The following is a 25,618-nucleotide window of genomic DNA, read 5'->3' as shown; positions in this document are numbered from 1 at the left end:
CACTTGGAGAGGTAAGTTGGGTTGCTGTGGTTGGCTAGACACCGTCGGTTGGGTCGGATCTTCTTACCAGCTCCTGGTTGCGGATGAGGTGACCTTCTGGATTTAGGCTGCAGGCGAGGGCTGGAGGCAGGTCAGGGATCACTGGATCTCAGGTCTGGATCACCGAGGAGACCTCCTTGTGGTTTTGGGCTACACAAACTCGGGCTGGAGGCGTGAGGTTCAGAGTGGTGCAGACTTTCCCTTGGAACGCAGGGCAGGTCCTCAGCGTTCTTGAGGCTGCTTGCTGCAGGACACACCGGGGTTTCGAGTTGGGGACAGGCCGGTAGGGCAGGGGCCAAGTCAGTGTGCGTCCTCCTCTTCTTAGCTTCAACACGGATGTTTGGTCCTTCTTCCTCTTTTCTTTTTGTCGTTTCTTGTCTGAGAAGGCAAGGTTCGAGGGTGCCCCTATATATGAAATTAAGGGGAGTTAAAGGTAGGTTTAAGGTTGGGACCAAGAGGCCCCTTCCTTGGGGTGGGTACACCCCCTAATATGCCACCCTCCAATGGGAGGGGGGCATTTGTCTCACTCTGGTTGGCTGGGTGCCCCCTTCTGCAAGATGGCGGGGACTGAGATTTGTGCTTCACCTCGCCTCCCCCACCTGAGGGGTGGAGTTGGCAAAGGTGGGCACACCTCCCTTCCTCACTTGGGAACCAGTGGGGACTATTTCCTGGGAGCATCAAAGGGCCTGGGGAAGCTCACAAAGGCCGCAAGCCTTTGAAGCTTCTTCTTCTTGGACCCTGCCCATCCTGAGGGAGGTGACTTGGCACCAGGATGTGCATTGTTTCAGGCCCCCGAGAGCGGCAGGCCCTTGACCCAGGGTCCAGAACCATGTCTGGTGGTGGCAGCTGGGGAGAAGCCACTCAGCTTGGACACTTGTGTTATGTCATTTTTCAGGGGAAATCTCTAAGATGCCCTCTGTGTGTATTTTCATTAAACCCCTCACTGGCATTGGTTTGGGTTTAAAGTGCGAGAAGATTGATACCAAACTTCTCAGTTTTCAGTGAAGCCATTATGGCACAGTATGCTTAGTAAGATCTTAGAAAAACATATAAACTCCACCCTATCAGCCTTCCTAGAAACCCATAAGCTACTTCATCAATCCCAGACGGGTTTCCGCCCACAACATGGCACAGAATCTGCGCGAAGGTCGCCATATGTGGAGCCGTATGTAAGAGACGAACAAGTTACTTACCTTCGGTAACGCTTTTTCTGGTGGATACAATATCTGCCTATGGATTCCTCCCCTTGTGAATATCCCCCTGCGTCAGCAATGTTCGGAAAATTCTTCTGTAGCACGCCGGCGTGGACGACGTCACAGGAGAACGGCATCGCGCGCGACTCCGCTGAAGTCACCGACCCCCTAATAGGCCTACGTTGGCGTGATGACATCAGTTCCGCCCTTTTTTCCGTGCCTTCGAGGCACACGGACGGACAACAATATATATATATATATATATATATATATATATATATATATATATATATATATATACAGTGTACACAGTACAAAATAATTAAAATAACACACAGTGTGAATACGACATAGCAAGTCAAGTACAAAAACACACTTCTTTTTAGATAACATGTATACCTTGAAGCAATTCCATAAATCAGATATAGAGACTGGACAAAGGGGAGGCGGCTGGGCATGTGAGGAATCCACAGGCAGATATTGTATCCACCAGAAAAAGCGTTACCGAAGGTAAGTAACTTGTTCTTCTGATGGATACATCTGTCAGTGGATTCCTCACCTTGTGAATAGAGTCCCACAGCAGTCCCCACTCCCAGAGGAGAGTGTCCACTCTCCTATACCAGAAAATCCTGGAGGACAGAATGCGCAAAGTGGCCGTCCCTCCTCACTTCGGAATCTAAGCAGTAATGCTTCGTGAAAGTGTGGAGGGAAGCCCAAGTCGCCGCTCTACAAATGTCCTCTACAGGTACACCCCTAGACAAAGCAGATGTAGAAGACTTTACTCTAGTGGAGTGAGCTCTTATACCCTCTGGAGGCTCCTTACCCGCCAGGGAGTAGCAGATCTTGATGCATAGTATAATCCATCTTGAAAGTGTGCACTTGTGCACAGCTCTTCCTTTTCTGCAGCCAGCAAACCCAACAAAGAGCTGGTCATCCACTCGATAGTCTCTTGTCCTATCAAGATAAAAGCTCACCGCCCTCTTAGGGTCCAGGCAGTAAAGTCTCTCCTCCTCCTTGGAAGGGTGAGGGAGAGGATAGAAGGTAGGTAGGGTAATGGACTGTCCTAGATGGAAGGGAGTTGCCACCTTAGGCAGAAAAGCAGCCCTGGTCCTAAGAACCATTCGTTCAGCATGAATGGTCAAGAACAGGGGCTTTGAACTAAAAGCTTGAAGGTCACTTACTCTCCTTGCCGAGGTAATTGCAACCGGGAAGACCGTCTTAAAAGATAAGTCTCATGGGACACTTGTGCAAAGGTTCGAAAGGAGAACCCATCAGAAAAGCTAGCACAAGATTTAAGTCCCATTGAGGCACAATAAAGGGAGTAGGAGGAAATGTATTTGTAAGACCCTTCAGAAACCTTAGAACCACAGGAGATTTAAATAAGGACAGCTGATCTGGCAGGCAGATGAAAGCCGACAAGGCTGAAAGATAACCTTTGACTGTAGCCACAGCAAACCCTTGCTGAGCCAAAGTAAGTGCAAACTGAAAAATATCAGACAACCGAGCCCTCAAAGGATCAATGGACTTCTCCCCACACCAAGTAACAAATTAGAAAATCTATAAGTATAGATAGATTTGGTGGAATCACGCCTGGCCGATAGAATGACATCCACCACGTCATGTGGGAGAGAAAAGGAATTCAGGTTGCCCCGTTCAATCTCCAGTCATGAAGGTGTAAGATCTGGAGGTGGGGGTGTAGAACCTGCCCCTCCATCTGAGAGAGGAGAACTGCCCTGAGAGGGAGACGGAGCGGTGGACACGAGGAGAGGTGGAGAAGATCTGTGTACCACACCCTTCTTGGCCAATCCGGGGCAATCAAAATAACTTGGGCCCGGTCTTGGCGAATCTTCCTCAGAACCCGAGGAATCAAGGGTATGGGAGGAAACGCGTAAAGGAGTTGTGAGTCTCAACTCAACTGAAACGCGTCCCCCAAGGCTCCCTGCATCGGAAACTGGAGACTGCAGAATGACGGGCAGTGAGCATTCTCGTGAGTGGCGAACAGGTCCACCCGAGGAGTTCCCCATGTCCGAAAGACGTGACGAACTACCTCTGGATGAAGCCTCCACTCGTGGTCGGCTGAGAACTGCCGACTGAGACTGTCTGCACGCACGTTCAGAACTCCGGCCAGATGATTTGCCATCAGACAAATCTGATGATCCTGAACCCTGGACCAGAGACGCAGAGCCTCTCTGCAGAGACACTGCGAACCTACTCCTCCCTGCTTGTTGACATACCACATCGCGGTGGTGTTGTCCGTCAGGACCTGAACCGACCAACTGCGAAGGGAAGGGTGGAAGGCCTTGAGCGCTAGATGTATCGCCAGCTCTAGAAGGTTGATGTGAAGCAACCTTTCCTCTGGAGACCAAAGACCCTTGATCTCCAGAGTTCCCAGATGAGCACCCCACCCTAGAGTGGATGCATCCGTTATCACCGTGGCCACCGATGGAGGTAGATGGAAGGGCTTTCCTTGAGACAGATTGCCCTCCACGCTCCACCAAGACAGATCCGCTGCAGTTTCTCTGGAGATCCTGATCGACTCCCTGAGATCTCCGTTGTGTTGATACCACTGCCTTTGGAGGCACCACTGGAGTGCCCTCATGTGCCAGCGTGCATGGTTGACCAGCAGAATGCAGGAAGCCATCAGACTGAGCAGACGAAGGACCTTCAAGACTGGAACGACCGCTCCATTGTGAAATAAATGAATCATTTCCTGTATGTCGCGAATTCGTTGTGGAGGAGAGAATGCCCGACATACAGTTGAATCCAGTACCACACCAATGAACAGGTTGCGCTGGGAGGGCACCAGGTGAGATTTGGGTACATTTATCGAAAAACCCAACCTGTTCAACAACCGAGTTATAACTTGCAGATGATGGAGCACTTTCTCTGGAGATTCTGCCTTGATTAGCCAAGCGTCCAGATAAGGGAATACTGGAATCCCTGACCTTCTGAGATGTGCCGCCACCACAGCCATCACCTTGGTAAAGACTCGAGGCGCAGTAGTAAGACCAAACGGAAGGACCGCAAACTGGTAATGCTGCGATCCCACCATAAAACGGAGATACTTCCTGTGCGACTTCAGGGTTGGGATGTGAAAATATGCATCCTGCAAGTCGATCGACACCATCCAGTCTTCTTCCAGCAGCGCTTGAAGAACCAGCACAAGGGTGAGCATCTTGAACTTCTCCTGCTTCAGGTAAAGGTTCAAGATCCTGAGATCCAGGATTGGACGAAGTCTGCCATCCTTCTTGGGGATCAGGAAATACTGGGAGTAGCATCCCTGACCCCTTTCTTGCTCCGGAACCACCTCTATAGCACCCTTTCTCACAATGCCAGGACTTCCTCCTGCAGAAGTGGCAGGTGGTCCTCCGAGCAAAAACCTTGGCAAGGAGGGTAATTCGTAGGGAATTCCCGAAAGGGAAGTGCATACCCATTCTCCACGAGATTGAGAACCCAAAGGTCCGACGAGACCAATTCCCAATCCCGTAGAAAATAGGTAAGCCGAACCCCTGCAGGACCCGCATGATCCGGAATGGCGGATCTAGGGCTGCTTTGCTGTAGTAGGAGGGGGGTGGGTAGAGGAGGAGGAGACCTGACATCCTCGAGGATGAGCGCTTTGTCTGCCCCTGTAAGATTTATACAACAGATTTTGTTGCTGCTGCTGTGATTGCTTGTAGGGACGAAAAGAAGATCTTCCAAAGCCCCTATAGCTTTTGCCCACAGATCCTCTAGTTTGCAAACCTAAAGATCTGGCTGTAGCCCTGCTGTCCTTGAACCTATCCAATGCAGCATCAGCCTTTTTACCAAAAAGGCCTGAGCCATCAAAGGGCAAATCCATTGAAGCAGCCTGAACATCTGCAGAGAACTCAGAAGTCTTTAACCAGGCAGCTCTTCTGGTGGCAATTGAAGAGCCCATGACTCTAGAAACTGAGTCAGCTGTGTCCATTCCGCTCTGTATGACCTGCTGAGCAGCAGCCTTCGTGTCACTAATCACCTCATAAAAAAAATTCTGTCCTCCTCAGGAAGTTTAGGAGACAATTGCTTCATAGTATCCATCAAGGCATGGATATAACGGCCCAGTAGGCAAGTGGCATTTGTAGATTTAAGGGCCATGCTGCCTGATGAAAACACTTTCTTGGCATATTGGTCCTGCTTCATGGAGTCCTTATAACCAGGTACCTGGGGAAAAGCACCTGCAGATGTTTTAGAACAGGCAGCTTGCACCACCAAACTCTCCGGCAAGGGATGAATGGACAAAAATTCAGGGTCATTAGGAGCCACTCTATAACGTCTTGCAATGGCCTTAGAAACCGCCGGAGCTGTAAGAGGCCTACTCCACACCTCCAAGATAGGATCCGTCAGAGCATCAGTAAAAGGAAGTATAGGCTCAACAACAGATGATGGAGAATGGAGGACTTCAGTCAGAATGTTCGATTTATACTCCACAGTGGGCAAAGTCAAGTTCTGCAAATCCGCAGCCTTTTTAATAACCACATACTATGGAGCCACATCTTTAGAAGGAGCATCCGACACCGAGGCTAATTCCCAATCAGGAGACAGTTCTAGTCCACTTGCCTCTCTCAAATCATCAAAGCAATCATCCTCCTGAACCTGAAGTTCACCTTCTTCATACTCCGCATCCCTAGAACTCTGCTCCTCCAAAAGGCGCTGGGCTTCACGCCTCGATCTCTCCTTTCGAAGCGACGTCGACGGATCCGGAATCGACTCCGAAGGTGCCGGAGCCGGCATCGAACGTGGAGCTGGAGCCGGCGTTGAACTTCGAGTTGGAAGATCACGAGGTCGGTTCGGAGCCGGTGAAGCCGTAAATGGCATCGATGACCTCGGCGGCGCCGAGAGATGCCAAGGTGCAGCCGGCGCCGGCATAAACGGCATGAACGGCGCCGGAGCATAAGATTGGGGAACACCCAAATTGTAAGCCAACCCATGGACCCATGGGACCAGCCGCTGCTCCAGAGGGGTACATGGCTCTCGCATAAACACCATACATGGCGTTTAAAAAATGCGAGGGGTCCTGTGCTGGACCTGGAAAAGGAGGATACAAACCCACCGGTTGCTCCTGGGGAGGCTGCACCGGAATAGATTCCTCTTGTTCCTCGGGCTGGTGAACCTGAGTCGCCGAGTCCTGAGGAACAGGAACCTCTTCCTCTTCATGTCCCGGAGACTGATAAGGAGCCGGAGAAGGATTCAACACCGGAGTCGGTGATTTTTCCGTCGACTCCAGCGGTACGGCCTCCCCTTCAGTATTTCGAACCGGAGAGGGAGAAACCATGTCCTTACGATGCCGTCTACCAGACGACTTCGCCTTCGAATCCGATGACTTCGCTTTCTAATCCGACTCCTTTCCCGAATGGTGCCTTGATCCATGCTTCCTCTTCTTCTGTTTTTTTCTTTGATGATCTGGAAACATGACCCGAGGACGACTTCGAAGCTGACCTCGACCGGGACCTCGACTTCGAGCGCCAGGGGGGTCTGCACAATAAAGCCTTTTTACTTTGAATCTCTTCGTGTGCTTTCCATTTGTAAACGTTATGGCGTTTTTGGTTGTTTCGATATGTATATACACATACAAACACACACACACACATCCACAAATCACCTACAAAATGACGAGCCTCCAACCCTGCAGGGCGGCTTCGAATATAACAGTCACGGAGTAGCCTGTCATTTAACAAACCAGCAAACTGTCGAAGCACAGTTCTTAGAACAACAGTGTATTCATTTTCCATGTAAAAGGCAGTGCGCTCTCATATTGTTACCTTAAGCATTTCAGCGCCACAATGAGCCTTGATCAAAGGTGAGGCAGCTTGCCTGTAAGGCGAGTACGTGCTCCTTTTAAAACCAGGCTGTCACGTGATTTCCTTAGATGCAAAGCATACATATACCACAATGCACTGGTAATGTAGTAACATTCATTATTCCTTCACTGCAGTGTATTTCAAAATAAAAAACATAATTGTGTCTATTATTTTTCTTCTTCTTCAGTGAACATGTATGGAAAATTCCTTTGGAAAAGTCACATTAAATTCCTGTACAGCCAGGTACAGCAGCTTGTGCATTGGCGTAATCTAGACGGAAAAGGATCAGAGTGCGGACAACAGTTTCTTTGCAGAACTTGGAAGAAGAGGAAGAAACTTTCTCAGAGATTTCAAAATGCCGAAGCAGGTCCCAGACAGCTTCTTGACCTGAGTTGAAAAAGTCAAGTTCTCACTGAACCAAACCCCCAGATTCTTAATGGAGTTTCCCTTCGAGCTGGGCAGCTTCTCTCTGAAGTTGGCAGGAAATTTGCCATACAAAAGGATCTCAGATTTCTCCTCATTGCACTTAAGCTGCGCCTGAGCGAGCCAGTGAAAGACAGAGGACAAACAATGTTAAGTAGAAAGGACTGAATCATTGTCCCTTCCCCATGAAAACAGAGGCTGGTGTCATCAGCATAAGCCATCACCCTAGTCCCTAATGTCTCCGCTAAATAAACTAGCGGGGTGACAAAGATGTTAAAAAGAAGGGAGCTAAGGGATGACCCCCTGCAGGACACCCGTAGCCACTAGCTGAGTAGCGGAGGCACCAGGTGGAAGCCAGACCTGCTGCGAACGACCTTCTCGGAAGGACCTGATCCAGCCTCAGATAGACCCAGACAGACCAATCGCCGAGAGACGATCAAGAAGCAAGGAGTGGGGCACCGTATCGAATGCCGCAGAGAGGTCCAGCATAACCAACGCCGCTCTCCCGCCAGCATTCAGACACTCACGGATCGCCTCTGACACATCGAACTATGCTGACTCCATGCTATACGAAGCCCAGAAAACAGATTGGCTGGGTGGAGCAATATCGGTAGCCTCAACATACTCGGTAAGTTGATTTGTAATCAACTTCTCGCATACGAAATAGGACAGTAGTTTCCGGGAGTCGACGGGTCCAAAGACGGCTTCTTAAGGAGGGGGAGAATTTTAGCCTGCTTCCAGGTTGTCGGAACAAAAGCATCCCGCAGAGATGTGTTAATGATCTTATTAACTTTCGGATTGATAATGTCAGAAGCTGAAGTCAAGAGTCTGACAGCACAAGGGTCAGAAGGAGAACCCGATTTCAAACCTTTAAGAATTTAAGGGTGCTGGACAAATCTACTGGCAAAAAAGTTGACAGAGTTTGAGTAGGGCCAGCTAAAGGCTGGGCAGATGGAGGATCTGTGGGTGGAGTAGCACAGGAGGAAAAAGTAGCTTGAATGTTGCAGATCTTGTCCAAAAAAACTTGGAAAGAGTACAGCACCAAAGATCCGAAACTGGAGCAGACCGTGCCTGAGCACTGGGAGACAAATAACTTTGAACAATGGAAAAAATGTCCTTCGAATTGTTGTTAGCCCGGTCGATACGCGATGTAAAGTATCGGCCTTTGGCTACAGCTTAGCGGCATAATAGCTTTTTTGTTTGATTCGGAGTGTTTTTTTTGCCAAGGGGCAGTAGCTACTAGAGCGCCACGCCCTCTCCAATATCTTACACTCGTGTTTCGGGACTTTAAGCTCAGGCGAGATTGTGGAGAATCCGAAGGTGTCTTTTGAAAAGGATCTGATGGTGGAGAGGTTGATGGTGGACTAGATGGCGGTGGTAGATGAAAAGGACTGGTGGCAACAGATTTCCTCTTTACAAGACTCCTTTAATGAGTGTCCTCATTTGGAAGTTTGCGTTTTTGGGGTAGTTTGGTGTATACGATCTGTATCAGGGTTGATATAGAGTTCTTTTTGTTTTCCATCCTTTTTTGGTGGAACAACGTCTAAATTCGGATCATACGAGGCATGTTTGATTTTCGGCGCCTGCGTTTTCGGTGCCGACATGTGATGCTCTTTGGAAACTGAAGTTTTTGGTTCGGAGGGCTGTTTCGCTTTCAGCCTGGAAAGTTTCAGCTCCGAGCTGCATTTCTGCTTGGATCCGGATTTTTTGGATCTGAAAAGGGCTTTGAGTGACTAGGTACGGAGCCGGAAAGCTTGACAGTGTGTTTCAGAGCTGAGCCTGGAGGCGATGCTTCGGAAATTTCGTCTCGGTGCTGACCGTGGCCAGATGGCAGAGGTGGTGCCGAAGGCATGTCTTTTTTCTGGGGCAGCTGTCGGGGCAAGGGGTCTTTGGTACTCACGTGACCTCATCCTTGCAGCGATTCCTAGCCGTTGAGGTCTAGCTCGAGGTCCGAGCAGGAGTCCTCCTCAGAGAAGATCTCTTCTTCATCCACAGCTGATGCTCCCACATCTTTTTGATCGGAATGTTCACCATAGATGTCTGGTGTGTCTTCGATGCTTTGACGCTGCATTTCTCGACGTTGGGTCCAATGATCTGGAAGAGTTTTCTTCAATCTAAATGATTTGCAGGCGTCACAATCTTCCTCTTTGTGCTCCGGAGCCAAGCAAAAGTTACACACTTTGTGTGAATCGGTGCGCTGATAATTCGCGTTGGCACTAAGGGCAACATTTGAACGGTGTCCGTTCCATCGACGGAGAGATGACCCAACGCAGTTAGGTCCGAAGGCTGTCTACAAAGCTTTCCGATCGAAAGTAGTTTTTGGTGACCGAAATGATACGCGAAGAAGTGGGAAACGCGTACGAAAACAATACCGTCGAGGTAGAGAGGACTGCGCATTGAGGGGAACCTAAGAATGGTTTCGAACCGGAGCACAGCAACACACGTCCGATCCCGATGGCAGAAAAAAACTATTTAAGAATGGAGTCGATGACCATGCGCACTATCACTGAAAGGAGGAGTCACCCTACCCCGTGACCAGGAAAGACATCGTCCCAGAAAAGCAACTTGCAGACATCCGAACCCAACACTAGATGACAGTATGCAAAGCAGGCAATCTACAGCTCACATGCCTCAAACCCCATGTTTCCAAGAAGCATTTTTGAACTTCAATTAAAAAGTGGGATTGTGACATAGGAGAATGGTTTTATTCATTTCAGTTCTGGGCAAAACTCTCACCTGACACTAGAAACAAGACCATCCAAAATGGCTTAAGTGATGGAATATATGGCTTTAGATATAAGGAACATGAAACCAAAAACTAAGTCCGTTCAGAAACAGTGACTGACTGGCATTGAGGTATGATAGGAATCGAACTAGCAGAAACAATGAGGTTCGTGTGTGCCTTCCACACATCACATAAGAATAAATATGCAACATACCAGTCAAGCATAATAATAATTCTGCTTAAAAAATACTTGAATGAAAGATCAGGATTTCCTTTTAAATCTCTCAGAAACAGTTTTCCTTTAACATCTTCAATGCTACAGCAATTCTCCCTCTGTGCTGATAGTCCTTGAATCCCTTTGTTCATGACGAGCTCAGCTCGTCATGAGCACACGAGCATGGAAGGGGTTAATCTTTCAATAGTAAGAAGTAAAATACACCCACTTCAAATTTTGATCTGGAGTCCTCTTTACATAAAATACAGAATAAGATTAGTGGTTGAGAGGTCACTGAATACGCAATGTGACACTCAAATTAGGCCTTCCCTTTCTCCTACCTTAAACTTATTTAAAAAGTAAACATGTGCTATGAGTGCTGAATAAAGTCTTTTCCTGGTGCCGTTAGCCTCTCCTAAACTGCCCAGGTCAGAAGCCAAAGGTTTTAGAGGAATAAGGTAGTCCTGCTACTTTGATTCAATAAAAGCATATCAAACACAGTGCAAAACCCACGTTACATTCATGTAGTTCTCATAACATTGGAAATCAACACAGATGGGACATTTCCCCCACATGCAGTTGAGACGTTTGCTCCTTAAATGACACATGGCGACTCTTACGTTGTCCATCATGAGAAAATGCGGCTTCCCTGCAGGATTTCAAGTGATGTCCGGAGGACCAGAGCTGCTTGTTTCCACCCTCCAGGCAAGAGTAGGAGTATCTAGCAACATAAGGAGAAAAAAAATTAAATTACATGCAGAATTACTACCTATATAGAACATGGAACATATGCTACAATTTTGCCTTTTCTCTCGTTCTTTCCGGTTTTAAAGGCTTGAAATCCAAATAGTAGTCAAAGCTGTGACACAAGTAGATGGGATGCTTCTGCCCACAATCATGAAGTCGAAGCTGTAAATATAGCTGCATTTCTTAATGCATACATTGTAACATCGGAGTGCAAACCGAGGTCACAACGTAATGTCCTAGCAGATATAAAATAACTACAGAATGTAGCTGATTTTGTCATGAAAGGATGCCAGGTGGCTTTTGGCCTTAGTACCATATCAGTAATATAGGAACATCATATCTCACAGGTCTCATGACCGTTCTGCATTAACAATTAACTGACAATGCAGTATCTTTATGCAGACATCTTTCTTTCTGGACTCACAAAGCATTAAATTTACTTCCCACCATCTTTTTATGGAGTCCAGGCTAGGAGTAACGGTTACATTCAACAACTTCAGCATGAAGTCTAGAATCAGCACAACACATAAAACGCTCACATATTATCTTTGCTATTCATCAAGTTTAGGCTCAATATAATGTTCACGTTGACTGATCTTTTAATAAAACCAAAACTCATTGGAATATTTGCATTGACATAGAACGCACGTATGAGGTAAAACTCAAACTTACATCGAGCCTAATGAAGCCCAGTACAATATCGGTTATAATGTAGTCCCTTCCTAAAATTACAGAGATTTAATTTTGAAGAAATGTAACATTATTTTATTTTACTCTCTCATTTCAGGTTACAACCCATCACAAAAAACGTGAAAACAATGAATGAATTCACTTCAAACCAAGCACAGCCAACACTTGAGTAAAGTTCTACTTTCATAGCAAGTTTTGTGTAATTCCATTCAACTGCAAAGAATTCTATGAGGGTTAAAATGGGAAATGTTGTCACTTCTAGGATTCCCCCAAACCTCCCGCTACCCACACAATGTTTTTGGACCTGCAGAAAACATGTTACCTAAAGCTAATTATCCTTTTAACTAGCAAGCTTCATGTCGAATTATCACACACCGCCAAAGTCATCGGCAAGACGTAAAATGCTTTTTAAATGCAAAATCGTATAGAACCGTAACACATCCATTATCTTGACCTCTGTAATATTTATAGACAGATAGATAAAAGGATAAATAGCCAGATAGTACATAACGGGTCACTGTGCGCTCTACAGTCATATCCTGCCATCATGGGGTCTAGTGACATCAAACTATGAGGCAGATGGGTTTATAAATGTCACCTGAATCACGAGATAGCATTATAAAACCATAATATACATAATACTTGGTATGTAGATTTTATACAAACATTTTTTGGGTGCTCTTTATAAAGATTTGGAGCATGTGAATGTCATTCTCGGTTTAATTTTTTAGTATTCATTGAATGCCTGAGATTGCAGATCGGCTTGTAAATGTTTTGAGACGTGTTTTTTTTCAAGAATAGATAATATAGATGTTGACATTTAAAATATATTTTCATGCAGCAATATGTATTGTTATAGGTTACATTTTAAATGTAAAGCAACATTCTAAGAAATTAAAACAATTACAGTGTAAAAAATATGTTTTCATTTAATGTACACCAACACTATACAGAGGGCTTAACAAGACTGAAATAGGGAATGAATTGTATTGTGGAGAAGTGCATTCAACTATTGGCTCCATTTATAATGCTGATTCTCTCACTCTTCAGGAGGATTCACTGGTATATCCTTGCATAAGGGATGGCTTTACGAGGGTGAGCGTGTGAGGTGTGCTGATTAATAATCTGAGAGCAGCACTGAAAGAAAGAAGGAATGCTGTGTTATTCAACCGTTTCACTTTTTTAAAACTTTATTTAAGGAAGCTAACTTTTCTGCCAATGAAGTTAGCCATGTAAAATAATTCAAAATGAAGACCTCTTTTCTGTGAAATAAGAGATTTAAAGTCACTGGCAAGATTCAATAAAAAGCCAAACTCCCATGCCACACATACATATTTTATACAGACAGCAGTAGTTTCTGTGCAGTTCTAGTTAGGATACATATTTATATATTACCTACTGGCGGCCACCAGTAGGTAGTTATAGTTAGGACCACGTTTCTATTCAAAAAGCTTTTTTTCTTTTACCTATATCTTTGGCGTCGCTTGACGAATTTTCAAAACTAATGGGGCACTCTGGTCAGCTCCTGTCTTGAAAGTTTCGGGGTGATTTGTGAAGTGGGGACAAGAAAAAAAGTGGGTCTCAAAACGTGTTTTCCCCATGTTAAAATTTCCTAGGAAATTTTAGACACGGTTACAGCCAGAACTGCTGAACGAATTACACCAAATTTGACAAAAAGGTAGCCCTTGGTTCAGAAAGCAAACTTTTTTTTTTAAATGGTGTAAATCCGTTCACTAGTTCCTGAGAAATTTAAAAAAGAAAAATATCGATATCTGAGCACCGAGGAGGAGGAGTCGCAAACCCTCCCGGGTACGAGCTTCACTCTGATTGGCAGCCAACAACCTAAACCAGAATGTGTTGACAGCCATCTTATGACTCGGTAACCGAGTCACAAGAAACCAGAAAATAGGTTAAACACAAGAAAAGGGGGCAGGGTAGAAACACCTTGACCCCCTAGGCCTGCTCAGGGCCAAAAAAATGCATTAAAAAAACATAAATCGCCAGAATTCGCACTGGGTTTGCAAATCCTGCCGAAATTCTTTTTTAAATGAAGCGCTGTCTCCAGCACTTAATTTAACCCCTTAGCTGCTGCGGCTATTCGGCCGCAGCGCTAAGGGGGAGGCGGGACCGCACGGCGCTCCGGTACTCGTGACGGAACCGCTCCGTCATAAGACTCGGGTGGGCTGTGCTTGTGACAGAACGGTTCCGTCACGGCCCCGCCCGCTCATCAGAACGCTCAGCGCAGGCGCGGAATTCGCGCCGCGCAGGCGCGGCGTGCGGGCGGGCCATGCGGAACCGTTCCGTCACCAGCACAGCCCATTCGAGGCTCGTGACGGAACCGAGCACGCAACGGGTTAAATGAGCCCCCGGGTGAGCCAGGTCCTGGGGGCAATGCCACAATTATATTGCAGCAACCGCCACCTCCCTGGGGCTATGATAATTATGTACGGGGGCACACGGCCCTCCGCAGCCCCGCCTACCGCCACCTCCCCGGGGCTCTGTTTAATAATTTTTAAAAAGATGTGTGGGGGGCAAGAGCCTCCCCACACGCCCCGTGGACAACCACCTCCCCGGGGGACATACTCTTTGAAATGCGGGGGTCCCTAGTCGGACCACAACCTCCCCGGGGCTATGTAAATTAAGGGAGGGGGCCGCATGGCCCCCTTCCAGACTGACTGAAATATTTATTAAGCGCACTTATGCTGAGGCGTCTTGGCGCTGCATGGAGGGTTTGGCTGCTCAGGGTGACTAGGCCGTGGTGAAAAGCCAGGTCTTTAGTGCCTTTCTGTAGCGAATCTGGTTTGTTTCTAGGCGCAGTTTGGTAGGCGTGGTGTTCCATAGCTTAGCTGCCTGGTGTGGGAAACACTTACCCCCCCCCCCCAGCGTGCTTTCTTTATTCTTGCGATGTTGATCAGGCCCAACCCGCCAGATCTTAGTGTGCGGGTTGGGACGTAGCGAGGAAAGAGAGTTTTCATGTCCTCGGCCCCTCCTCCAATAATGGTTTTATGGACCAGACAGAGGGCCTTGAACTGTACTCTTTGACGGACTGGGAGCCAGTGGAGTTGACGTATGCCCTTGGATGTTGGGTGGCGCTTCGGAAGATCCAGCAGTACTCTTGCGGCGGCATTTTGTAGTGACTGGCGTTTGGAGAGCTGCCTTTTCACCCATTCCCAGGTACATAGCGTTTCAGTAGTCGATGCGAGAAAGAAGAACAAAAGTTACTTACCTGTAAACTGTGGTTCTCCAGTATTGGTGTCTTTCATAGATTCACATGCTTGAATATTCCCCGTCGTCGAAGTGGGAGTCCCACGGTACATAAATAGCAGTAATATATGCATGTATACATGAGAAATATCATAAATAAAATATACATACATATAATGCAATAGAAATGTAAACTTGAAAAAAGTACCATAGAACAGAATAGGCCCATTGAAAAGCCCAAGGGAGAATTCACTTTAGTAACATATTAGAGTCATTATGTGTTGGTCCACATTCCAGCCAATTAGGCTGTAGCCTCCTCTAGAACCTTCTCCTCAGAAGCCCAAGTCCTCAGATTTTCGTAGCACAAGTAAGTATAAATGTCTGAGGAGAAGAGAGCCTCTGAGGGGAGGATGGGAGGGTCGCATGTGAATCTATGAAAGACACCAATACTGGAGAACCACCGTTTACAGGTAAGTAACTTTTGTTCTTCTCCAGTATTAGGGGTGTCTTTCATAGATTCACATGCTTGGATAAGAGTAGAAAGCAGTAAATCATACATTAGTCATAAAGGAAATATACGATTAAAATCTTGGCAAAACATATCACTTAATAAGCAATAAATACCAAAAATCATGAGAAAACCTTTATGACTGGAGGCGGGTAGCAACAGAGGCTCACCTTTATCGGAAAAGATTCCGCAGCACCGCTTGACCTACTGCCGCATCCGCGGCATCTGTTGATTGCAGGCAGTAGTGCTTCGTAAAAGTATGGCTGCTAGACCAAGTAGCAGCTCTGCAGATGTGTCTCAGAGGTACCCCTGCAAAGAGGGCAGCAGAAGTCGACACAGCTCTCGTGGAATGAGCTCGAGCTGGAGCAGGAAGGGGCTTGCCGGCCCGTTGATGACAGTAGGATATGGCAGACGATATCCATCTGGTGATAGTCTGTTTGGTTACAGATTGACCTTTGCACACTGGGCCATATGCTACAAATATTTGATTTGTCTTTGTAAATGTTGCTGTGCGTTGAATGTAAAACTTGAGGCAACGTTTCACATCCAGAGTGTGCAAAGAGCGTTCCGCTGCAGATTGTGGTGCAGGAAAGAAAGTTTTAAGAACAATTGGTTCATTGAGATGGAAGTCACTGGGAACCTTAGGAATAAAACTGGGATTTGTTCTCAAAGTAACAGCCTCGTTGGAGAACTGTAGAAACGGTGGTTGTATAGTAAATGCTTGGATGTCGCTGACGCGCCTGGATGAAGTCAGAGCAAGCAAAAGAGCCACTTTCCAAGTGAGGAATTTTAGACTGGAAGAATGGATGGGCTCGAATGGAGGCAAAAGTAGTTGACAAAACTAAATTCAGACGCCAAGTAGGTGGAGGCCGACGGATTGGTGGGAACATCCGAAAGCGGCCCTTGAAGAATTGTCTAATTATTCTGGAGGAGTACAAAGATGTTACGCCATCATGGCGAAAACGAGAAATTGCAGCTAGAAACACCTTTAGAGTGGAGTGTGATAGTCCTGATCTTGCTAATGACAGGAAGAAAGGCAAGATCTGCTCAGGCTGAGCACACATGGGATCCAGGGTTTTAGTGGAACACCAATCACAGAAACGCTTCCACTTTAGCTGGTAAGTTTTGATGGTAGACGGAGCGCGAGCACTTGCTAGCACCATCCTACAATCCTTGTCGATATTCATGTGTGCAAATTCATTGTACTCAGGTTCCAAGCATGAAGTTGGAGATATGCTGGATCCGGATGGCATATCTGACCTTGCTGCATTGTGAGAAGATGTGGCAGAGGATGCAATTGTATCGGATTTGTCAGAGAGAACAGAAGAAGATCCGAAAACCAAGGACGTCTCGGCCATTTGGGTGCGATCAGGATTATTCGACACTGTTGGAACCACATTCTGTGCAACAGGCGAGGAATGAGCGGAAGTGGAGGAAATGCATAGATGAAGTAGTTCGACCAGTCTATTGAAAAGGCATTCCCGCTCGACTCCTTGTGTGGATGCCGGCTCGCAAATCGTTGATGCTTCCTGTTGAGAGCAGTTGCAAAGAGATCCAACTGTGGTCGGCCCCACTGTCGGAAGACGAAATCCAACGTTGGTCGATTGATTTCCCATTCGTGGTTGTCCGAGAGGGCTCTGCTGAGCGAGTCCGCCAGAACATTGGCCACACCTGGCACATGGACAGCTGTGAGATGTATTTGCCGCTGGATAGCCCAATCCCATATTTCCTGTGCTAGTTGTGACAGCACGAGAGACCTTGTGCCGCCCTGTTTGTTGATGTAGTGCATGATGGTGGTGTTGTCCGTCCTCACCAGCAATGTTTGTCCCTGCACTAACCTCTGAAAGGACTTCAAAGCCAAGAAAATCGCCAGTAGCTCCAAACGATTTATGTGCCAAGTGCGCTGAGACGCCGTCCATTTCCCCTTTACGGACATCCCGTCGAGATGTGCCCCCCAACCTTCTAGGGAAGCGTCTGTTGTCAGCGTAAGTGTTGGTGGTTCGTCTTTGAATGAACGACCTGTCGCTATGTTTGGAGGATGAGCCCACCACTCCAAAGCGCTTTGAATGCGGGGCGTTAGGTGGATCTTGTCTTCGAACGACCCCGATATCTGCTTCCACTGCTTGTCTAGTTCCTCCTGTAAAACTCTCATGTGCAGTCTGCAGTTGGGAATTAGCTGAATGCACGAAGGAGCCATGCCAAGGAATGATTTGTACATCCGGACAGAAACGTACTGTCTTGACTGTAGGAACTGTACTTTCTTTATCATTTGATCTTGTCTCTCCTGAGAAACGAACACTTGCCTCAGCTGAGAATCGAGCGAGGCTCCTAGAAAGTCTCGCTGTTGAGATGGTTGAAAGTGTGACTTTTGGTAATTGATGGACAAACCCAACGTTTCGAAGAGGGATATGCAGACTTGAGTGTGCTGTTCCGTTAACTGAAACGTCTTGACCTTTATTAGGCAATCGTCCAGATACGGATAGAACTGGATGCCCTGTAGACGCAGGTAGGCAGCAACCGGGGCGAGAAATTTGGTAAATACCCTCGGTGCTGATCGAAGGCCGAATGGTAGGACCTTGAATTGATAATGAAATTGGCCGACTGTAAAACGGAGATATTTCCTGTGCCTGGGGTGAATAGGTACATGAAAATATGCATCTTGAAGGTCTATTGTTGAAAAGAACTCTCCTGGAATGAGGAAATTCAAGATTTGAAGCAGGGTTAGCATCTGAAAAGTCTTTGATGCGATGAACTTCTTCAGAGCCCTCAAATCTAAGATGGGACGCCACTCTCCTGATTTTTTCTTTACTAGAAAGAAACGGGAATAAAATCCCCTGCCGCGTTGACCTTGCGGTACCACTTCTATTGCTCCTTTCTTGATCATTAGCTTCACCTGAGCCAACAGTTCCTTGAAATGGGGAGAAGGTGGACCCGAAGGTGGACGAGTGGGGGGGAATTTCGTGAATTCCAGGGTATGTCCTTTTGAAACAACGTCCAAGACCCATCGGTCGGTGGTAATGTTGGACCAATTGTAGAAGAACTTTGAGATCTGACCTCCAAGATGTACAATCGCCAGAGGGTAAAATTTGGGATTGTCACTGTTTTTTGTTGTTGTTCGCACCACCTCTGTAATTGGACTTACGCTGGTATGGTCTGGAGGTGGATGAACGACCCTGGGACTGATAGGAGCCCCTCTGTCTGTTATCATTGTAGTTGTATGATCGATATTGGCCTGTTCCATGAAAAATTGTTCCTCCTCCTCTACCACGTGCCCCACGAAATGGCCGTTTCCGATATTGTAGTGTTGTCAAGGACTTTGCTGTGTCCGTGTCCTTCTTTATTAGTTCCAAAGCATCATCGACATGTTTACCGAATAAAGATTCACCGTCGTAGGGTAAATCCAAAACCCTGGATTGAACCTCCGGACGGAAGGTGGTTGATTTTAGCCAGCCTTGACGGCGCAAGACTGCAGCACCCGCTAGTTGCCGGAAACCAGTGGAGGATATATCGACGGCACAGTCGATTATTTCTGCCGAAATTTTTTCTCCTTCGAGAATGATGGCCTGCGCTTCATCCCGGATGGAATCGGGCATCTGAGGGATCAGACCAGCAATCTCAGACCACATTTGACGGTCGTAGCGACCTAGAATAGCCAAGGCGTTGGATGCTCTCACAGTTGTCGCTGCCATTGTGGTAAATTTTTTACCAATTGAGTCTAATTTACGGCCATCCTGATCAGGCGGAGATGTCAGAGTTATGGCCGGATTTCGAGATCTTTTTTGTGCCGCCTGAGTGATTACAGAATCCGCTTTAGGTTGACAAACCAAACAGGCCGGAGAAGTAGGTGTCGCTTTATATTTTTTTGTCCAATCTGGGCAGAACAGCTGGTATGGAATTAGGACGTTCCATTAACCTTAGACCTTCTTCCCATATGTGGTCTATTATAGGAATGGTATGCATTTGCTTCTGAGGTAAGTCCTTAAAATCGTATAAAAAACAATCAGTTTGTTGCGCCTCGATTGTTAAGTGGAACCTTTTCGCAGCACGAACCATAAGGTTATGAAAACTCGCGATATCTACTGGCGGTGAAGCTCTTGGCGATGCCGGTGGAGTAGAAGGCGTCTGTGCCCTATAATTGTCCCAATCTTGCATGTCATCATCAGTGTCGTTATCCCCAGTGTTATGAGGAGTTTGGTTCCCATTATCGGTATCAGGACAAACACCTGATGGAGACGTAGGTGCAACAGCGCCGGAGCTTGAGGTCGAGGCGCTGGAGACGGAGGTCGGGGTGCTGGAGACTGAGGTCGAGGTGCTGGCGACTGAGGTCGAGGCATTGGAGACTGAGACCGGGGCGCTTGAGGTGCTGGAGAAGTAGGCAACGACAGTGGAAACCTACGATTGTAGTCGTCCAGCATATGTTGCAGGTTTTGCACCAAAGACAAAGGAATTTGAGTAACCTGTTCGTAAGTAGTTGGTTCTGCCACATCAATTGGAAAAAGTTCATTCCCATCTTCGACGTTATTATTTTCATCCTCATCCTCGTCAGTGTAATCCTGACACTTAATGTGTAATTCAGAAGGACTGGATGCTGGTTCATAAGTTTGATCCATTTCAGAGTCATTTCCGGATTCCTCTTCTCCAGACTGAAATAATTTCTCCGGAGGCTGAGATCCACTCCTTACCGGACTTAACTGAATGAGTGGAACAGTCTTGAGAGACGAGGCCGTAACCACTTTAAAGGTGGTAGTAGTCTGTAGGGGTTGGTGCGACGTCAACGAGCCCGTCGACGAGATCTCCACAGTCTTAGCACCACCCTGTTGTTCTTGCGCCGTTGCCGCAGAAACAGGCGTATGAATTGGCAGCTTACTCTTGGTCGACGATGATTATTTGGTCGTCGACGAGGTTGCAGTCTTCGCCGTCAAGCAAGATGCTTTCGGTGACGAGAAAGTAGCCGTTGACGGACCAGTCGACGACGGAGTGGCCATCGTCGACGAAGTTGTTACCGTCGACGAGGCAGGCGTTGACGAAGCAATCGTCGACGAGGAAGATCCCGTCGTCGGAGTAGTCGTCGACGATGATGGCTTGTTCTTCGTCAACGGAGGACCCGTCGACGGAAGGCGCGTCGACGAGGACTTCTTCGTCGACGGTTTGATCGTCGACGAGATCTTAATAATAGACGAGATGGGTCTCACCTCTTGGCTGCTCGTCGACGAGATAGTCGTCGTCGTTGCGGAGCTGGTTGACAGGGAACAAGTGGTCGTCGACATAGAAACAGCCATGACTGACTTAGTAGTCGCTGAAGACGTCGACGGACGCGTCGACGAGCCAGTCGACGAGCCAGTGCCCGTTTTTGAAGAGGAGGGCATAGTTTTGGGTTTAGACGCCAGAGAGCCAGGTCCCGTAAGCGCGCCCTGAAGCAAGTCCTGTGGGGAGACATCCTTGAAAGACCCCAACATTCTACTCTTCTTAAGAAAAGGAGAGGGTACTTCAGTCTCAGACCCACGCTTCTGAGAGGATTTTGAAAATCCAGATGACAGACTCTCAGCATCAGAAACCACATTTTCTGAAGTTTTCAACTTCTGTAGCCACAGAAGGAGACGGGCCTCTCTATCCCTCAATGTTTTAGGGGGAAAAGTGCGACAGAACTTGCAGGTAGAGGCATTATGATCTGGGTAAAGACAGTAAATACACTTACTGTGTGGGTCCTCATGAAAAAGGCGTAATTTACCACAGGATGGACAAGCCTTGAACAAGGTTTTCTTAGTAGAAGACATTTCTGAAGAGAAAAACAGCTAGAACTGGTGAAAACTGAGCAGAGCTCAGGGAGACTCCCTTCACACGACGTGCGGTAGAAAATCTGAGGACTTGGGCTTCTGAGGAGAAGGTTCTAGAGGAGGCTACAGCCTGATTGGCTGGAATGTGGACCAACACATAATGACTCTAATATGTTACTAAAGTGAATTCTCCCTTGGGCTTTTCAATGGGCCTATTCTGTTCTATGGTACTTTTTTCAAGTTTACATTTCTATTGCATTATATGTATGTATATTTTATTTATGATATTTCTCATGTATACATGCATATATTACTGCTATTTATGTACCGTGGGACTCCCACTTCGACGACGGGGAATATTCAAGCATGTGAATCTATGAAAGACACCCCTAATACTGGAGAATTAGAGCTCCGACTACCGTGTTCCTTAGTGTGGGTGGAATGAAAGGCAGTATTTTTCTGAGGATTTTAATGGTAAAGAAGCAGGCTCCAGGAGCCCTTGATGGCCCTGAGGACCACTAACCCTTAGGGCCGGCTCCTGCAATGTCCCTGGGTGGCCCACCCCATGACATTGCCCTTTGCTATTGCAGGGCGGGAGCAAACTCTGCTTTGCTTCAATGAAGCAAAGCAGAATTGCTTTTGAGCAAGGGGAGCTGCATGTCAGCAACTCCCCTTGCTCAAAAGCAATGGCGGCTCCCTCAGGAGGCGGGGAGCTGGCGGGAACGTGGGAGCATTGGGGCTCCGTTGAAAGAAGCGTTCCCTTTATCTTGGGAGCGACCCTCTGGGCGCTGCTGTGTTGGATCGACACAGCGACCTCTTTCTTGTTGTAAATCATATAAGACCAATGGATAGTAAGTTCATCAAATTTAAATCATCATTTGATTTGTCATCAATTCTCGATGTTGAAATTCACATCGTGAAGTATAACATGATCATAAATCCATATAGATATGTAGAGCTTTTCCCAATGCATTTCGTACCTATTACAGGTACTTCGTCAGGGGAATCTGTAGAAATAATATATATAAATGAGGGTCCATCTTTCTATCAATTCAATTACAGATCTCGCATATGATAGACATGCAGTACATTTGCAAACATGACAGTTACTATAAGAAAATTACATCCGAAAGAAACTCATTTGAGATAAATTAAAACTCTGAGAAATAAAACTGTTATTGCCCATAACGTAATAATCTTGTAAACATATTGCAACTAAATGAACAAAAACCAATATGTCACGTGTAAAGCATAGTGAGTATTGCATAGTACCGAAAGAGAAACCAAGCGGTACCTCCGAATTTTCATACAGTTATTAATCACTCCTACTCGGTTCTTAAGTGTGAACATGAACAGTTATTAGCCCCCGCGATAATCATGATGTTGTCAACTTACCGCTAATGCAAATATACGCGCGTTGTGATCTCAAAGTAAGCAAACGCGAGACTAACCCGTCGTTGCTGATAAAGCGTTGTGTGTGCGTGTTGTTCTGAAAAGTGAAGTCGGACTACCGCTGAGGTGACTAAACAGTGAAAACGGACTAAAGCTGGGGTGACAAATAAATTCGGCCATATTGGAACAGGATAATCAACTTGAATGAACCACCACATTAAATACTGTACTCACGGGTGATATCTAACTAGCACAAGCGTGATCATTCCTACCAAACTAAATCATGAAATCATCAATCGGGGCAATAAATCACATTACAATAAATGCAGTAACTGTGGTTATAAAACATTTGTGTGCGTCATTGTTCATAGATAACACGAGAGGTCCAAGCGTTCATTGAGCCCAAATGGCTTTAAAGAGTCCAATTTAAAGATCCATTGATTTTCTTTTTGTAGGAGTTTTCTGTTCACGTCTTGATTTCCAATGGTGGTAATTGTTTCAAGTACCAAGAATTTTAATTGCGAAATATTGTGTCTTTTCTCCTTAAAATGAACAGTGATAGGCGATTTTTCATTTTTTGTTCTTATATTACTCTTATGCTCCGTTAAACGAATCTTTATCTTCCTGGTAGTTTTGCCCACATATACCAGTCCACATGGGCACTTGAGTAGATATATAAGATTCATGCTGTCACAAGTTGCAGTAACTCGAAGACGTATAGGGTTTCCTTGTCGTGGATGATTAATGATAGTTCCCTTAATGATTGCATGACAGTTATTGCAATTGTGGCATGGTATTGTGCCTTTGAACGATTCCTGTATAGTGTTTTGTGCTCTTTTTTTGAGCATATCTTGGATATTTCTGCTGCGAGTGTAGGCAAATCTTGGCTGATTTTGAAAGATCCCTTTAAAATCAGGTTCATTAGATAAAATTTGCCAATGTCTGAGAATGGATTGCTTGTAAGCATAGCTTTTGGTGGAAAATGTTGAAACAACTACTGCACGTTTTTCAGTACCTTTGGGGGAACTCCTCAATAAATCTGAACGTGATTTGGCATCGCATTTGGTGGTTGCAGTCTCCAATATTTTCTTGGGGTAACCCCTCTCTTGAAAACGTTGAATCATACTTTGTATTTGTGTCTTAGATTCTTCTGGTTCAGAAACTATTCTCTTTACTCTATAAAGTTGAGATAGTGGCAAATTGTTTTTCAACGAGTTCTGGTGGAAGCTGGCATAGTGCAAAAGATTGTTGCGGTCTGTGGATTTCTTATACAGTGTCGTCTTGATTTTATTCCCTTCAATTTGTACCAGGACGTCTAGATATGCTATACTTTTCTGATCGATGGTATAGGTGAACTGTATCCGATAGTTGATTTTGTTCAAATCTTCCAATTGTTGTAGTAATGTTAGTTTGGGACCTAGCCAAAGTACAAAGATGATTCAAAAGGGGGTGGTGATGGACAGAGTATCTGAATTAAGCAGAACACTCCTACCCAGTCAAAAGATCAGGGCTTGATCCATCACCGTTTTTTAGCTCACTGCACCACCCCAGTTCAGAACCTGGCTACATGCAAATTAGTCTGACCCTGGCCCAGTGCATCATGGGAACAGGGCAGACAAAACTACCAAGCCAATTCTTTACTGGAAAGGAAACAAGCTTCCGGGGACCGGTTTCTGGCATTACAGCCGTCTTCGGCCCGGCTTGCTTGAATCCTGATGGTGCAGTGAGCAAGGGACTCACATCTGAGCATACCCTTCCACACTTGTGGTGGCTAAAACGATTCAAAAGGGGGTGGTGATGGACAGAGTATCTGAATTAAGCAGAACACTCCTACCCAGTCAAAAGATCAGGGCTTGATCCATCACCGTTTTTTAGCTCACTGCACCATCCCAGTTCAGAACCTGGCTACATGCAAATTAGTCTGACCCTGGCCCAGTGCATCATGGGAACAGGGCAGACCAAACTACCAAGCCCTGATCTTTTGACTGGGTAGGAGTGTTCTGCTTAATTCAGATGCTCTGTCCATCACCACCCCATTTTCTGAATCGTTTTGGCCACTATAGGAGTGGAAGGGTATGCTCAGACATGAGTCCCTTGCTCACTGCACCATCAGGATTCAAGCAAGCCGGGCCAAAGACGGCTGTAATGCCAGAAACCGGTCCCCGGAAGCTTGTTTTCTTTCCAGTAAAGAATTGGCTTGGTAGTTTGGTCTGCCCTGTTCCCATGATGCACTGGGCCAGGGTCAGACTAATTTGCATATAGCCAGGTTCTGAGCTGGGATGCTGCAGTGAGCTAAAAAACGGTGATGGATCAAGCCCTGATCTTTTGACTGGGTAGGAGTGTTCTGCTTAATTCAGATGCTCTGTCCATCACCACCCCCTTTTCTGAATCGTTTTGGCCACTATAGGAGTGGAAGGGTATGCTCAGACATGAGTCCCTTGCTCACTGCACCATCAGGATTCAAGCAAGCCGGGCCGAAGACGGCTGTAATGCCAGAAACCGGTCCCCGGAAGCTTGTTTCCTTTCCAGTAAAGAATTGGCTTGGTAGTTTGGTCTGCCCTGTTCCCATGATGCACTGGGCCAGGGTCAGAATAATTTGCATATAGCCAGGTTCTGAGCTGGGATGGTGAAGTGAGCTAAAAAACGGTGATGGATCAAGCCCTGATCTTTTGACTGGGTAGGAGTGTTCTGCTTAATTCAGATGCTCTGTCCATCACCACCCCCTTTTCTGAATCAAAGTACAAAGATGTCATCGATGTATCTGTAAAATATACCTGCATGTCTCTTCCAGTGTTCACCATTCAAAATGTAACTGTTTTCAAAGTTGATCATAAAGATGTTCGCGTAGCACGGTGCTGCGCAATTGCCCATGCTGGTACCTGTAAGCTGCAAA

At 46.4% G+C, this 25,618-nt stretch overlaps 1 protein-coding gene across 1 annotated transcript in view; it reads right to left on the bottom strand.

Moving 5' to 3' along the window:
- The window catches only part of WDR55 (WD repeat domain 55), a 248,131-nt gene that overhangs the window by 77,655 nt on the left and 144,858 nt on the right, over window positions 1-25,618 (bottom strand). The window contains exon 4 of the mRNA XM_078653441.1: window positions 11,031-11,131. Coding sequence (XP_078509567.1) covers window positions 11,031-11,131 — 101 coding nt within the window. The remainder of the gene's footprint in view (window positions 1-11,030; window positions 11,132-25,618) is intronic.

Source organism: Lissotriton helveticus, chromosome 7, assembly GCF_964261635.1.
Source record: "Lissotriton helveticus chromosome 7, aLisHel1.1, whole genome shotgun sequence".
NCBI classification, from domain to species: Eukaryota; Metazoa; Chordata; class Amphibia; order Caudata; family Salamandridae; genus Lissotriton; species Lissotriton helveticus.
The sequence above is the reverse complement of the archived record's forward strand: the minus strand, read 5'-3'. Positions and strand labels throughout refer to the sequence as shown.